The sequence below is a fragment of the Protobothrops mucrosquamatus genome, unplaced genomic scaffold (assembly GCF_001527695.2).
Source record: "Protobothrops mucrosquamatus isolate PMUCROS unplaced genomic scaffold, P.Mucros_1.0 scaffold2431, whole genome shotgun sequence".
NCBI lineage: Eukaryota > Metazoa > Chordata > Lepidosauria > Squamata > Viperidae > Protobothrops > Protobothrops mucrosquamatus.
This window is the reverse complement of record NW_015388503.1, coordinates 19505-33594: the sequence shown is the minus strand read 5'-3', so window position 1 is coordinate 33594 and position 14090 is coordinate 19505. Positions and strand designations below refer to the sequence as shown.

At 37.3% G+C, this 14090-nt stretch overlaps 1 protein-coding gene across 1 annotated transcript; it reads left to right on the top strand.

Moving 5' to 3' along the window:
* Positions 1 to 9939, top strand: TMEM43 (transmembrane protein 43). The gene is made up of 11 exons (XM_015824964.1): positions 1 to 147; positions 1224 to 1358; positions 2010 to 2104; positions 4116 to 4165; positions 5469 to 5538; positions 6019 to 6089; positions 7046 to 7167; positions 7368 to 7442; positions 7546 to 7647; positions 8782 to 8899; positions 9403 to 9939. The coding sequence occupies exons 1-11, from the start codon at positions 7 to 9 to the stop codon at positions 9603 to 9605; spliced, it is 1182 nt and encodes a 393-aa protein (XP_015680450.1). The 5' UTR covers positions 1 to 6; the 3' UTR covers positions 9606 to 9939.
* The last annotated feature ends 4151 nt before the right edge of the window (positions 9940 to 14090 follow it).

Below are 14090 nucleotides of genomic sequence, written 5' to 3'. Positions count from 1 at the left end.
TCTGAAATGGGTGGAAAGAATGAGCACGTGAGGATCACAACTGAGCACAAGCCTGGGTTTCTGGAGCGCCTCAGCGAGACTTCTGGAGGGATGCTTGTTGGCCTTGCCACTTTTGCCCTGTCTTTCTACATTCTTTTTACCAATGAGGTGAGAGAGAATGAATCAAAGTGTCAGATTTCAGCTGTTTTAAGTTTGAAACACTTCTCTTTCAAAATGCTTATGGCATGCTGTTTTATGAATGAACAAATGAATGTTTCTTACTGTCTATGGCAGGGGTGTCAAACTGCCAGCCCACGGGCCGGTTGCATCATGCGGAGGCCGCGCCCACCCCAGCTCCAGCAATGCGAAAAAAGCCGCGATACGTCATGTGACACGTCATGTGACGCGGTGTGTTGGATACCCGTGGTCCATGGAGATTCTCAGTCATCCAGGTCATGGTTTTCCCAAAGGTTCTTTTTTCAAAAGACAACTGGACTTTCTTTGTTTTTCCTTGAAGACGTTTCGCTTCTCATCCAAGAAGCTTCTTCAGTTCTCAACAATTCTCAGAATTGAAGAAGCTTCTTGGATGAGAAGCGAAACGTCTTCAAGGAAAAACAAAGAAAGTCTAGTTGCCCTTTGAAAAAGAACTTTTGGGACGAATATTTCTAGCCTTTTTTTAATGCATTTTCAAGGAAAACTGTGTCAGGATGCTTTGCATTTTTATATTTACCATCAAACTTAGAATTTTAATTCAATGATTCTTTGTGCCAAATAGTTCCATGGGTTTTGTAAGTTGTTTTACACAAATGATGCATAAAGCCTGCCTGCCTACCTTCCTGCTTTCCTAAATATTATTAGTGGATTAGATCAGGAGTTCCCAACCTCCGGTCCATGGACCAGTACTGGGCTGCGGCATGCCAGCAACTGGTCCGCACAAACAAGCCAAGCTCCATCCACGAGATGCAGGCAGCACACAAAACCACGCACCCTCTGGTCTGTGGAAAAAACTTTCTCCATGGAACTGGTTCCTGGTGCCCAAAAGGTTAGGAACCTCTGGATTAGATTATTTAAAGAAGAGAAGATGAGTTCCTTCAACCCAAGTACTTTATTTTTTTCTTGCGTAATTGAATTTTCATTAAAAGAAAATCTGTTCTGTGTGGTGATTTCAGCCTAATGCTGCATGGACGAGCTTTTGCTTCAGGGGTCTACTTAAACCTCTTTATTACTCATTTCATCATTCCTAGGGGCGAACTTTGAAAACAGCCTCCTCTTTGGCTGAGGGGCTTTCTCTAGTCGTCCCACTTGACAACATCCAGATTATATCCCATGAGAATGACAAGAAACTTGTGCACTTATCTGGTATCCTTAGAACGTCAAAGGTAAATTTCCTTAGTTCAAAATTTTCTTCACCTTTTCACATTCAAGTTTTTTTAAAAAAAAATGTATTGCTGCTTCTGTCTCTCTCTTTCTCTTCCTCCCCTTCCACAGCAAATCTTGCTGTGCTGCCTCATTGTGTTGGTGGGGATGTGTGTTGTTCTTGGGAAGGATGAGCAAAGAATGTTGGGAGTGTACATCAAGAATATGTATATATATATATATTCCCAGTAAGACCACCCAAGCCATGAAGGTCATCCCAGGTGCTGAGCTAAAGCAAAATGGTGCCTATAATGGATAGTAGCAATATAAAAAGATGGCAGAAATAGATGAGGCATCAGTTATGCTGGAAAAGGCAATGATAAACTGAGAAAAAGATGGCTGGATTCAGTTACCATAGCGATGCTACATTGGGATATGTGAAAGAGAAGATTAGGAATAGATTTTCATGGAGAAAATCTATCTGTATGGTTGCTAGGAATTGAAAACAACTTGATGATACATAATCAAGCAATCCTTTGTTCTGCTAGATTAAATGACTTGTGGGAAAAAATTAAATGCTATCCTTTTTTTTCCTACTGTGCCTGCTGAACATCTAAGGAAGTCCTTGTAGATAATAGTTCTTGTATCAACTGATGTTTATTTGCATTTGCTAGCCTCTGTATGATCCCAGCTATGGGCTTTCTATCCGGGCAGTCAAGCTCAAACGTCAGGTGGAGATGTATCAGTGGGTTGAGTATGAAGAGTCCAAGTAAGATGCTTTCCATATTCATGCTTTCTCTACTTAAACTGTGTGCATGTTTCTAGTAGTGGTGATAGTGGAACAGGTTTGTGTGAATTTTTGAAATTTAAATAATCCAATTTAGGATTAAAAGAAACATTGGCATATTTATTCTTATATTTTCCTTTCTATTCATGGGAAATATAATAATAGTTTGATCTAGCCTCCGGTATCTATTTTTCCCCACTTTATAACAACTACTGTAGTGATTCAAAGCTATAATGAGTGAATGAACACAGAAATATGAGTCATTTGTTTATAGCTGGCTTCTGGGCTGGAAAGTATGAGCAGCTGAGAGGTGATAGGAAAATAACCAGCAGTTGTCATGCCTACAGCAGCCTTCACATCTCATCTCGGGTGAATGATACCAAACTGAGCTACAGTGAAGCAGCATGTAACATCAAAGTTGGAATTTTGGCACTTCTTCAGGTTTCTCAGTCATAGCAAGGATAGATCTATTTAGCTGATATCCTACTTAGATGAAGAAAATTTTCAGTGCTGGTTTGAAGCAGCGAGTCCCAGTATCCAGAAGGAAAAGGGGCAGATGAAATTTAACTTGTCTTTTATAGAAATGCATTTTCTTTGACTAGTTTCATTAATCTCAAATCCCAGTATTTCCCCATGCATTCAGATCAGTTCTCTTATTTGGAAAGTGTTATTCTCTAAGCTTTAGATCACAGAGGGTTTATCTCAGATCTTGAAACTGACATGTTTTCATTGAAATCACAAGACGGTTAAGGGTCTCTCTTAAAAGGAGGCAATTTCAGGAGTGATGGGTATTCATTACTGGTGTTGTGGTGAGGAGGGTTAGGCTGTTCTATATTGATCTAAAGCTGCACTAACTTATCTAGGAACAAGTCCATTGGTACCCCTTTAGACTTCTTTTCACTTTGGGGTATTATTTACGATTGAAATAAAAGAACATTTAAAATATTTAAATAAGTTTCATAAAATGTGTATGGTTTGAAATAGTGTTATTTAAAATTCTTTACCTCAGGACTTCTTCCTGAAATGTACTGTTTTTTCAATCTCAACTCAGCATTAAAAATCTGTATCACAATAGAATATGAACTGATAACTCTGTACTAACCATTTTTATGGCATCCCATGAATGATTGATTGAATGATGGGTAAATGAGTGCCAATCCAGTACTAGCATAAGGAGAATACAATCAGATCTGTTTGATTTTTGTAATTTAGCACACATTATTACTGTAGAGCAGGGGTGTCAAACTCGCCGTGACACGTGATGTGTCACGACATATGTGACTTTTCCCCTTGGGGAAAAGGGGTGGGTCTGGCTTCCGTGTGACACATCCGGCCCACGGGCCGGCAGTTTGACACCCCTGCTGCAGAGCAAAAGAATAAGCTCTTCTCATTTCAAGTTGGGCTTATAGGGCAACTAAAAATATTTTCTCTTTTGCGAATCAATAAAGCTTCTACATTAGTTTATCTGTGTTTCGGATATTGGAGGAAGGAATTCATCTATTCATCTGAAAATTCAGTTTCCTGCTTCAGAGTTTATGTCCTCTTTCAAAGTGTGGCTTTTCCCTACCACCTCAAAGGAAATTTGATGGAATTATAGTTGGTAGAGATGTGTGCATGTACTAGAAGTTTCCTACTCAAGACAATCAGGTTCAAGCTTCATGGAAGCAAGAACATAGGCAAGCAAAAACAATCAAACAGTGAATTAATTATAAAGTTCCTTCTTTGGAAAGGCCTGTGTTTTTTAGTGAATTGTGAGATATAGATAAAGTTTAAAAAGTTGATACATTTATGCCTCGGAAATGTTTTACCAAAGCTCTACCAAATCTTTTAAATTGATAGCAGTTGCGGGCCCACTATATGAGGGCATTCACATGAACTAGTTAAAAGTTTGGATAATTTTTTGCTAAAGTTATTATTTATACTGTATAAATACTGTATAAAATATTTTAGCATTTTATGTTGATCTGATGATGTTTTTATCTCCTTCTTGTAGAGAATACGAAGAAAATGGTAAAGTGAAGAAAGAAACAAAATATTCTTACAGTAAGTTTGCTAATAGAAAAATTTGTCTCATAAAACAATCACTGGGTATGGGCTTAATATTAGGCAGCTGTTCTCCAGCTAGGAAAGAGCTGTCCTTGCTGCTACAAAAAAGGATGGTGAGAGTTGTCTGTTGAATTTCTACTGTCATGTAGCTGTTATAAGGGAGAACCACTGAAAAAGTTACCAATTTTATCTTTGTCACTGTGAACGGGAAACACTATTATTTTTATTGCATTTGCATTCTCTATGATCTTTATGAAATTCAAAATGAAATAAGCAGTTAATCTTTTCAGGTGATTATAAAATGCTAAAGGAAACAAAAATATATTTTCCTTTTTAGCCATTACCGGTATTTATCTTATGCCAAGATTAGCTGAATTTCAGCACTTGTAGCCCACAGAAAGCAAGTTTTCATTGGATTTTATTCATAAGAGCCGTGGTGGTGCAGTGGTTAGAATGCAATACTGCAGGCTAATTCTACTACTGCCAGCAGTTCGATTCTCATCAGCTCAAGGTTGACTTCCATCCTTCTGAGGTCGGTAAAATGAGGACCCAGATTGTTGGGGGCGATATGCTGGCTCTGTAAACCGCTTAGAGAAGGTTGTAAAACACTGTGAAGCGGTATATAAGTCTACATGTTATTGCTATTGCAAGATCATAGAATTGAAAGGTGGCTTGACCATCATCCTGTCCAAGCCTCTCCTTTGGGAAGTACCTGCTTCAAACAGTGGTTATCTCTATTTAAAAATCTTCAAGTGTAAAGGAATGTGAGAATAACCTTGGAGGATGGTGATGTGGGGAAGAGATGTTGTCTTCCTGTGTAGAAGATATATGTTATTTTACTTTTTCTCAGTGCTCTTCTGCAGGCTACATTTACTTAGTCTCATTAACTGTTCCTAACCAGACTCAGTTTCCAATCCTTTCACCATCTTCATTCTACTTTGTTATTGTTCATTTTAAACTGTGGTATCCAGAATTACTGTAGAGTCAATATTGAAAAATTTAGTGTGGGAAAATTATTTTTCTTGATCTGGATTCTGTGCTTCTGTTAATAAATCTCAAAATAGCATTTGTCCTGTATTTGTGTCTGTTCATGAACAGCAGAATCTGAGAAAAAAAAACCATAATTAGCATGTGCTTAGAGAAGAATTCTGCCTGCGGTGTTCAGCAAGACCCATTCCCATATAAGAGCATAAAGAATTATAGGGATAGTGGGAAATATTCATGATTTGTAACACCTGGGATGTTTTCCAGCAATCAGGATAGTATTCTTCATGTTTTTATTTCTGTACTCCCCTTTTAGATACAGAATGGAAATCAGAAGTTGTGAACAGCAGAAATTTTGATCGAGAAATTGGACATAAAAACCCTAGGTAAACTTGATAGTATTCTATACTGTGGCTCTTCTAATACTGTCCTTAGAATTCTACACTAAGAATTAATAAATAAATTAAGCTTATCTTCAGAAGTTGTAAGTGCTTCCTCATTAGAGATTTTTAAGAAAAGACTGGACAACCACCTATCTGAAATGGTATAGGGTCTCCTGCTTCAGCAGGGGGTTGGACTAGAAGACCTCCAAGGTCCCTTCCAGCTCTATTCTGATTGATTGATTAATCTGAATAAGATTTCTAACTGATTCACAAGATTGTATTCTGGAAATTAAACAAAGTGGTAGGATAACAAATGTTATACGTATGGTTTTCTGGGTTGGTATACATTCACACTTGTTGTTTTGTTTGGAAACCCTGGAGTACATTTTTGTGGTGTTTAATAGCTAGAAGATTTGCTAATTCTTTTGTGCTTTTGTGTCTACCATGCTAAAATTCATCTGGTAATTCTTTTTGTCTGTGCAGTGCCATGGCTGTTGAATCTTTCACTGCAATTGCTTCTGATGTTCAAGTTGGCAAGTTCTTCCTTTCCAGAGGTATGAAGTTTGGATTCGAGATATGTCTAAATATACAGCATGCATACTAAGTTATACTTAACAAGGGAGATAAGGGGAAAATCCTCCTAACTTAGTAACATTTGGAAGACTAGCTAAATAAATTTTAATTTAAATCACAGTTTTCCAGTTCCCATGGGTTTAAATTTTATGGAGCAGATCACAAGACAGTATCAAAATATCTCATGGGCTTTTGGAATAAATGCCATGTTCTAAAGCATGGTATAGTTATTCTATGCATGGGATATTTTGCATTCTTATCTGGATGTTAGCTAAATCTGTCTGTAAGTTCTTATGGTCTGGCATGCTGCTCCCCACCACATGGCTACTTTTTCTCTTTTAGTTTTGCATAATGAGGTAGGAGAGTTAAGGAATCATAGAAATAAAAGCTATTTTTAAGCTGTTGAGTTGAACTCCTGCTCTGGGCAGGAATCAAGCGTCTTTGACATATGGACTTTTAAGCTGTGCAAGAACACATTCAGTGAAGGGAAATCCACTATATTTCTGGGTGGTTGTTTCTGCAGTTGAACTATATTTACCATCAGCAACATTTTTCTAATATTAACTAAGAATCTTGTCATTGTTTAATTTAAGACAGTTATTCCATGTCTGATGCTGTGGGATGATAGAAAATAGTTCTTAGCCTTCTTTTGTATGGCATTCATTTGGGTACTTGGAGTGCTATCATATTCCTCCTTGGTGCCCATGTTCTTTTATTTTTCTTCATTGGAAGAACTTGGAAAGTTTGTTAGATGGAGTAGAATGAGGAGATTTCTTGTATGAGAGCATGAAGGATGGCCCCATTTGGTCCAAGCTATGGCCATGCCCATTTTATGCTGTGGCCCTACCTCCTGAAAGAACAGGGCTTCATTGAAGTTTCCCAATGATGCCATAAATCTCAAGCAAAAATGATTTCTTATTCCTACTTCTACTTTTAGGCCTCATTGAGAAGATTAATAATTTCAAGCAGATGAGCCTATCAAAATTGGAAGACCCTCACGCAGATGTGATCCGCTCAGGGGATTACTTCTTTCATAGTGAGAATCCACGACGTCCAGAAGTAAGAAATGGAAGAGGAAAATAAACAGTAAACAATTGTCCCCCCCTTCCCCCAATCCCTCTGCATTGCACTTTTAACTTTGTCATATCCTTTGAGGATATGACAAATCTGAGCTCAGAGAATATGAGAATCTTAGATATAAAATCTCCATTGGGAATCTTTAGTTGCCCAACAAGTTTTTTTGTTTTTCCTCTTTTCAGGTTGGGGATCTTCGTGTTTCATTCTCCTATGCAGGTTTGAGTGAAGACTTATCACGCACAGGTCCACCAGATATGGTAAATGTTCCATATCTCTTCAAGACCTTCTCATGTAATTAGATAAAGCTCTCCAATGTTAATGTGCAAATTTCTTTAATTTCTCACCTCTGCCCCTTTTCAGGTGACCATAGTTGCTCGCCAGCAAGAAGATCACTTAGTTCCATATCAAACTAAATCTGGGGATGTCTTAAATATTCTCTATCCCGGAGAGCTCACAGCTGAGGTAAGGGTTACAGATCAGTAGAGGGAGAGTAGTAGAGAAGAATTATACATTGTCTGTTTGCTTAAATAAAGGATGGGAGAACAGCTGTTACATACACACACACACACACACACACACACACATCCTCTTGAATTATTGCTTAATGGAAAGGTCGTAGCTCAGGTAAAGTTCATCATTGCAAATAAAACAACTCTGATTCAGTTTCTGGCAGATCTAACTCCAGATGGTGAGAGTCTTCTCTGAAAATCTAAATGGCTAAACTACATTGGCAACCCTAGTAGGCAGAATGGAGCTTAAATAAAGTGGACCAGTGTGAGTTAGCTTCCTATAAAGCTTTCCTCCAGTTCTATTGTTGGAATTTGGTCCTGGTCAGTGTAGATGTTTCATTTGTAGATATTTTTCCAGTTCAAAAAATGAATCCATAGCCTTGCTCTCTCATATTTTTCTCCCCAAAATGCTGTAAGTTAGCAGTGTAGATCAGTTTGTAGAGATATCGTTTTGATGGATTAAAAAATCTTTTAAGTCTCTGTAAAAAAAAAATAACACTTATGGACAATGAAAAGGGATGAGTGTATAATGTTTTGCATGTCAAGAATGGCACATGGGCCTTGCAGAGCGTCTCAGGGATTGCTTGCAGGGTGGAAAAAGAGGAAAATTAGTATGTTCTAAGTAAAAACTATTTTTCTTAAAATTCTACCTACATGAGTCATAACCTGATTTTACCCGTATCTCGTTCTTCCATCTATCTTATCCTGTCTTAAAAATATTGATCTGAAGTTCAATTGCAGTTGAAAATCATCATAAATGCTCCGATAAGGCCATGAGAACAAAACTGACAATATTTGCTTCTGTTTTCAACTAATCAAATTAGTTAGTTTTAAATATGGTTTGTCAAAACATTTTCAAATTATAGTTATAGCCTAGGGTTGTTCAGGTAACATTCCTCTTAGGGATATGATGGCAGATTATGGAGGGGAGGGGAATAGGCACAGGCCAATAATGTTAGATTAAACTTTGGCACTGCGTCCAGTTGCACTGTGTATCCTGCTGATCAAAAGTGTTATCATAACTGGATGTTGATAAGACACCAAGTATATGACTGGAAGTGCTAACTAAATATCAAATACATTTTAGGAAGTATTTCAGAAAGAGCACGAGAGTAACAGCATGAAGACCTGGGGCTTACGTGCAGCTGGATGGTTGTCTATGTTTTTAGGCATCAGCCTTATGACCAGAATTATTTATACCCTGGGTAAGTGTTGCTACTGTCCCCTAGTTTGATTTATAAATAAAGGACTAATCAGAAGTTGTACTGAAGTACCTTTGGGTCTAAGAAACATAGTCATAAAGATTTTCCTTTCTTGTGCTTGTATTAAACAAATGCTCCAAGAGATAGAAGGTATTTCAGTAGTCTATGGGAGGGAAGGCAATTAGTTATTTCAGCACTGCGTTACAGGAAAGATGTGTTTCTATAAACTATGAAAATAGAAAACTCATCAAAGCTAATTAAAGCCTGTAGTTAAGATGGGAATTGAATACTAATACTATTCTTTATTGTTCAAGTGTTGAAAATGTATTTAGGTAAAAATCTGGGATTTTTTTTTTTTTGTACTTTAATGGTCTGTAGTCTGTAGAGACGAAAATTTCAGTGAAATCAGTAGGCATTGGATTGGATTTAAATCAGATTTAGTTTGGAAGTATTTTATAAGCTTGCCAATCAGTTGTTTGTTTGCTTTTTATTTTTCCTCATTACAGTGGATTGGTTTCCAGTTGTCCGGGATCTGGTTAACATTGGTTTGAAAGGATTTGCCTTTTGTTTAGCCACTTGTCTCTCATTGCTGACCATTTCAGTGGGCTGGTTCTTCTATCGGCCCTTCTGGGCAATATCGATTGGTTTGTTGGCTGTAATTCCCATTCTGATTGCAAGATCTCGGGTTCCACCAAAGAAACAGCAGTGACATCGTGGAGGAAGCACCTTCTTTGTACCCACATGTCTTTGGAAACTTCATACATTCAATGCTTTCATCAGATTTGAAGAAAGTGCCATCATGGCTATTTTTGCTCAAAACAAAACACTTCTTCATATTGCAGTACAGAAAATGCAACATCGGTGTGTTCTATACTGGTTCTAGATATGCCACTTTCATTATGCAATCCAGGGGTAAGGAATTAAGTGTTTCTGAATTACAGCTCCCAGGAGCTCGATAGCATGGTCAGGGGTACTAAGATCCATATATATTTAGACCAGGCCTGCATAGCCGGTAGAAAAGACCACATTGATAAATTTAAAATAAGTACAGGGCACAAATAGTAATAGTAATAGCCCTTAGACTTATATACCGCTCCATAGTGCTTTACTGCATCTCTGGATTGCAGCATGAGGTTGCTTGGCTGGTCAGATGCTGTGCAGGCCTGATCTAAACATTGACAGGTTTCATACTCAATGGAAACAAATGAAAATGAGCATCTTCCTCAATTTTGGGAAATAGAAAGTTGAACGAAATGTAACAAGGCCAAGCAGATTAGGATTTCTAAGCAACTTATTTAAAACGTCTTCCAATCTTCATGGAGAATAGATGTATAGATTCAATGGGGATCATATGAGGCTTTGAGTAAATCATTGTAATATTAATCTCCTATTCCTTATCTATAACTTCATATATTATAGTTTCACTGCATGCAACGTTTTGAAGTTTTTGTGATATTTCACTTATCTTCATTTTTGTTGTTCTTACTATCCTGTCTGAATTATCACATAGATAACTTACCCTATCTGTAACACCTTGAATTATATGTGGATCAAAGTAACTTACACTGCTCTGGTATTGCTATGATGCTGTTTATATTACTATATTTAGCATTATTGTATCTCAGTCTTATGATTTATTCTTATCCCATGCTTATCCCACTAAGTTAAATAATTTATGATCTCAGGTGGATTTTTTTTAACCTGTGACTTGAGAATTGTTTCCTGAACCAACTCAGTAATTTACTGATGGTTTCATGAAGAATTATGATTTTTTTTTAAAGACAAAACCAAAGATATATCCAGAGGGAGAAGAGACTTTCTGCTGTTCACATAACTTGCTCTATGGGCAAATTAATATATTTGTTTTTTACTGAAAAATTATGTAGAAATAGGGTTGGGTTCTCAATGTACTGATGGTACTCTGGCAAAAAAATTATTTGAAGCCTGCCCAATTTCAGAAAAAAACCCCCAGAGTGCAACACTTTAGAATTGGGTTCTTTAAATCTGTACAAGTTTGTAAATTTGTTGATTTTGTCCAGACAAAGAACATTACCTGCTTTGTATATAATGCTAAGGTAAAATGGTTAACTTACACGTTATGAAAGCAAATGGATTTCTTTAAAACTAGGACTGAAAGAATATGTTAACAACTACCCATAGCCTAGCCCAGAATAGTTTTTTTTCCTATAGCTTCAATCGCTGCTTTTTCTTGGTTCAGAACTGTAGATTGTGCAATCTTCAATTCAATTGGGACTATTTTATAGAGACTCTGAAGCAGTCAAAAAGCCCCGTTGCAAGCCATTATTGCCAACGAGATCCATCCAAAAACATGGATTAGGTGGAAACCTTTTATATGGATGCAATCTACCTAGATAGATAAGCTCTGATACTCTTTATTTAAAATAATTGTCAGTATTATTCTCAATTCATTATTACAGGTACATTGAAATAGTTTAAGAGCAACAACTACGCCAAAGCTCTAGAAGTAAATAAGTTTATTAGCATCATCTGGATCTACCGTTTTCTTGAATTTAGGATTCCAAACTTAAATTTGGATTCATTGGTCTGGTGCTATCTAATGTCATTTCACTATAGTCTAGTTATAATTTGCCATTGCCATAGAGTTATTCATCATTTTGTTAAGATGTCAATTGTATCACTGGGGCAGAATGAAGCATGGTGGCTGCTTCCAACTAAAATCTAAGTTTGTATTCTTTATTTTTACAATATCATTTGTAAAAGTTTCTATGGATGCAAATGCCTATTTTCTATTTTATGAATAAAATTCAAGAAAAATATATGATTTGTATGTATGTTTTGAAATCACAGTTCACTATTAAGGGTAAGAGAATTAAGAATTGGAAGGTACCATTTAGATCAGGGGTCCCCAAGCCAAAGCCCACTACTGGGCCACGCCGGGTTTGGAACTGGGCTGTGCGAGCCGATGGGACGCTTGTGCTGGCGTGCGTAGCTCCATTCGCGCAAGCAGTGGGCGCTTGCACTGGCACATGTAACTTCATTTGCATGAGCAGCAGGCACTTGAGCTAGTGCGCAAAGCTCCATTTGCATGAGTGGCAGGTCCTTGTGCTTGCGCATGAAGCTCTATTAGCGCCTGCTGCTTGCACAAATTGAACTGTGCATGTGTGCTTGCCTGCCCCTTGCACAGACCCATCCCCTCCCCCCCCCGGGGCCACCAAGCTGGAAAGGTTGGGGACTGCTGATTTAGATCATCAAATACAAGCTCATGTTTAAGAATCCAGAATAAAGTATCCCAACAGATATCTGTCTAGCCTGTTTCAAAACATCTGGCAAAGGAACATCTGCCATCTGGGTTAGCTTTCTCCATAAAATGTTCTTACTGCTAGGAAGCTATATCCTAGCATTCCGTTGGAATCAGTTTTCCCCTAATTTAAAATCAGCTATTCTGTATCCTGTATTCAAGAACAAGACCATCCTATATGTGACATCCTTTTAAGTTTTTGAAGAGTGCAATAATTTTTCCCTTCAATCATCTTTTATCTTACAAACATCCACCTCTATCAATGTCTATTCATAGGACTTAGTTTCTGATCTTTTTAGTCTTCTCTGTTCCTTTTCCATTGTGAATCCTTCAAATGTGGTAACCCAGAATTGGACAAAGTAATTGCAGCAGAGGCCTGACTAAAGAAGGATAAAATGAAATATTACTGTATTTTTCAGATTATTTTTTTAAAAAGATCTACTTTAGATTTAGAACATTCTAGTTTAATAACTTAAGACATTCCTTGCAAGGGAGGCAGACCTCTGACAGGAATATTGCTACTTATGAGATACTTGGAAAGCATTTCAACTTTCTTGACCCAAAGTATAACAGAAGCTAATTCCAGAGCAAAATTCATAACTACTGGGACTGTCAAAATGTTTTTAAGGAGAAAAAGGAGGTTCTGAGGGGGAAAAACACACCAAAAATGTTAAAATCTTTAAAAACATTACTTCAGCAATTAAAAATAAAGCTTTTTTTAAAAAAAAAGTTCCTGTTCTTATATTTGTGTTTAATTCTCTAAGTTGTTAGCATTTACTGAAAAAAAAACCCCAGCTTGAAATAAACTCAATATATTGCCATTGCATTCTGCTGTTTTTCCAGAACAAGTTAAAAGTTCTGGTTATTATATAAAAATCCACCACAGTAGTGGATTGGGCTCCATCACGGACAACTTGACCAAGCATAATTCAAATATTGAGTGGGCCTGTTAAGATTCCCTCTGCATATGAGGTAAAGGCAGTACAGGCTCCCAAGGTAGGGCTGCTTAGTAATGGCCTTCACATTTTGGAACATGCCCCAAAGCTGCCCCTGGCCTGACCACCCTTATGTTCTGAAAGGTCTTTAAAACCATGTTATTTCAGGAAGACTTTAGCTTGTAGGGAGACTGTGGAAGGCTAGTATTTTCCTTTTCCAAAAGAAGATCTCCTAAATTGCTCATATGAGATGGGAATCTACGGTAATAATAATCAAGTATGAGGGTGGAGGTCCGTTCTCCGAGGTTGTGAGTTGGTTTCCGAACGTTTCATTACCAGGCTAGGTAACAACTTCAGTGGAGTTTAGGGGATGTTAAAACTCCTAAACTCGGGTGAAGATGTTATCTAGCCTGGTAACAAAATGTCCAGAAACCAACCCACAAGCTTGGAGAATGAACCTTCACCCTCATCCTATACCCCAGCTACAGATATTCGCCACTATGTTCAACTATCTAAATATGCAAATGACAATCTTAGGAAAAGGACTGGTGCTCAGGACTCAAGTTTTTATTTTTTACCCAAGATTCAGTATAATCTTTTTTCTCTGAATAAATTTAAAATGCCCAAATTAATTCTGGTCACATCAAATGGATGAAGTTTATGACAGAATCTTCTAAAATTGCTTTGAGTAATAAAGCTGTTATAGTTTTTGTTTCTTTTGCACAATGAAGTGTGCATTGGTAAAACAGTCAAACTAGTACACTAAGCAATTAAGTAATTGCACTATGATTGAACATGTGGCGGACTGCAAGCCTTTTCTGCAATAAGTCCCACTCAGAATGCATCATTCGCAATATCTAAAGTTGGAATTTGTTGCATGATCAATACACAAAGAAGTAAGACTCATGAGAGTTTTTTGTGATGATATAAAAGGAAAAGGCGATAGGAATAAATCCAGCTTGACTAAAAAGGAGGTATC

What these genes read in the sequence shown, in the direction of transcription:
- TMEM43 (XM_015824964.1), top strand. Translation starts at nt 7, where the DNA reads ATGGGTGGAAAGAATGAGCACGTGAGGATCACAACTGAGCACAAGCCT. An exon ending in AGAAACAAAATATTCTTACA is followed by an intron (nt 4,166 to 5,468) that starts GTAAGTTTGCTA and finishes CTCCCCTTTTAG; the next exon opens with ATACAGAATGGAAATCAGAA. An exon ending in AGAATCCACGACGTCCAGAA is followed by an intron (nt 7,168 to 7,367) that starts GTAAGAAATGGA and finishes TCCTCTTTTCAG; the next exon opens with GTTGGGGATCTTCGTGTTTC.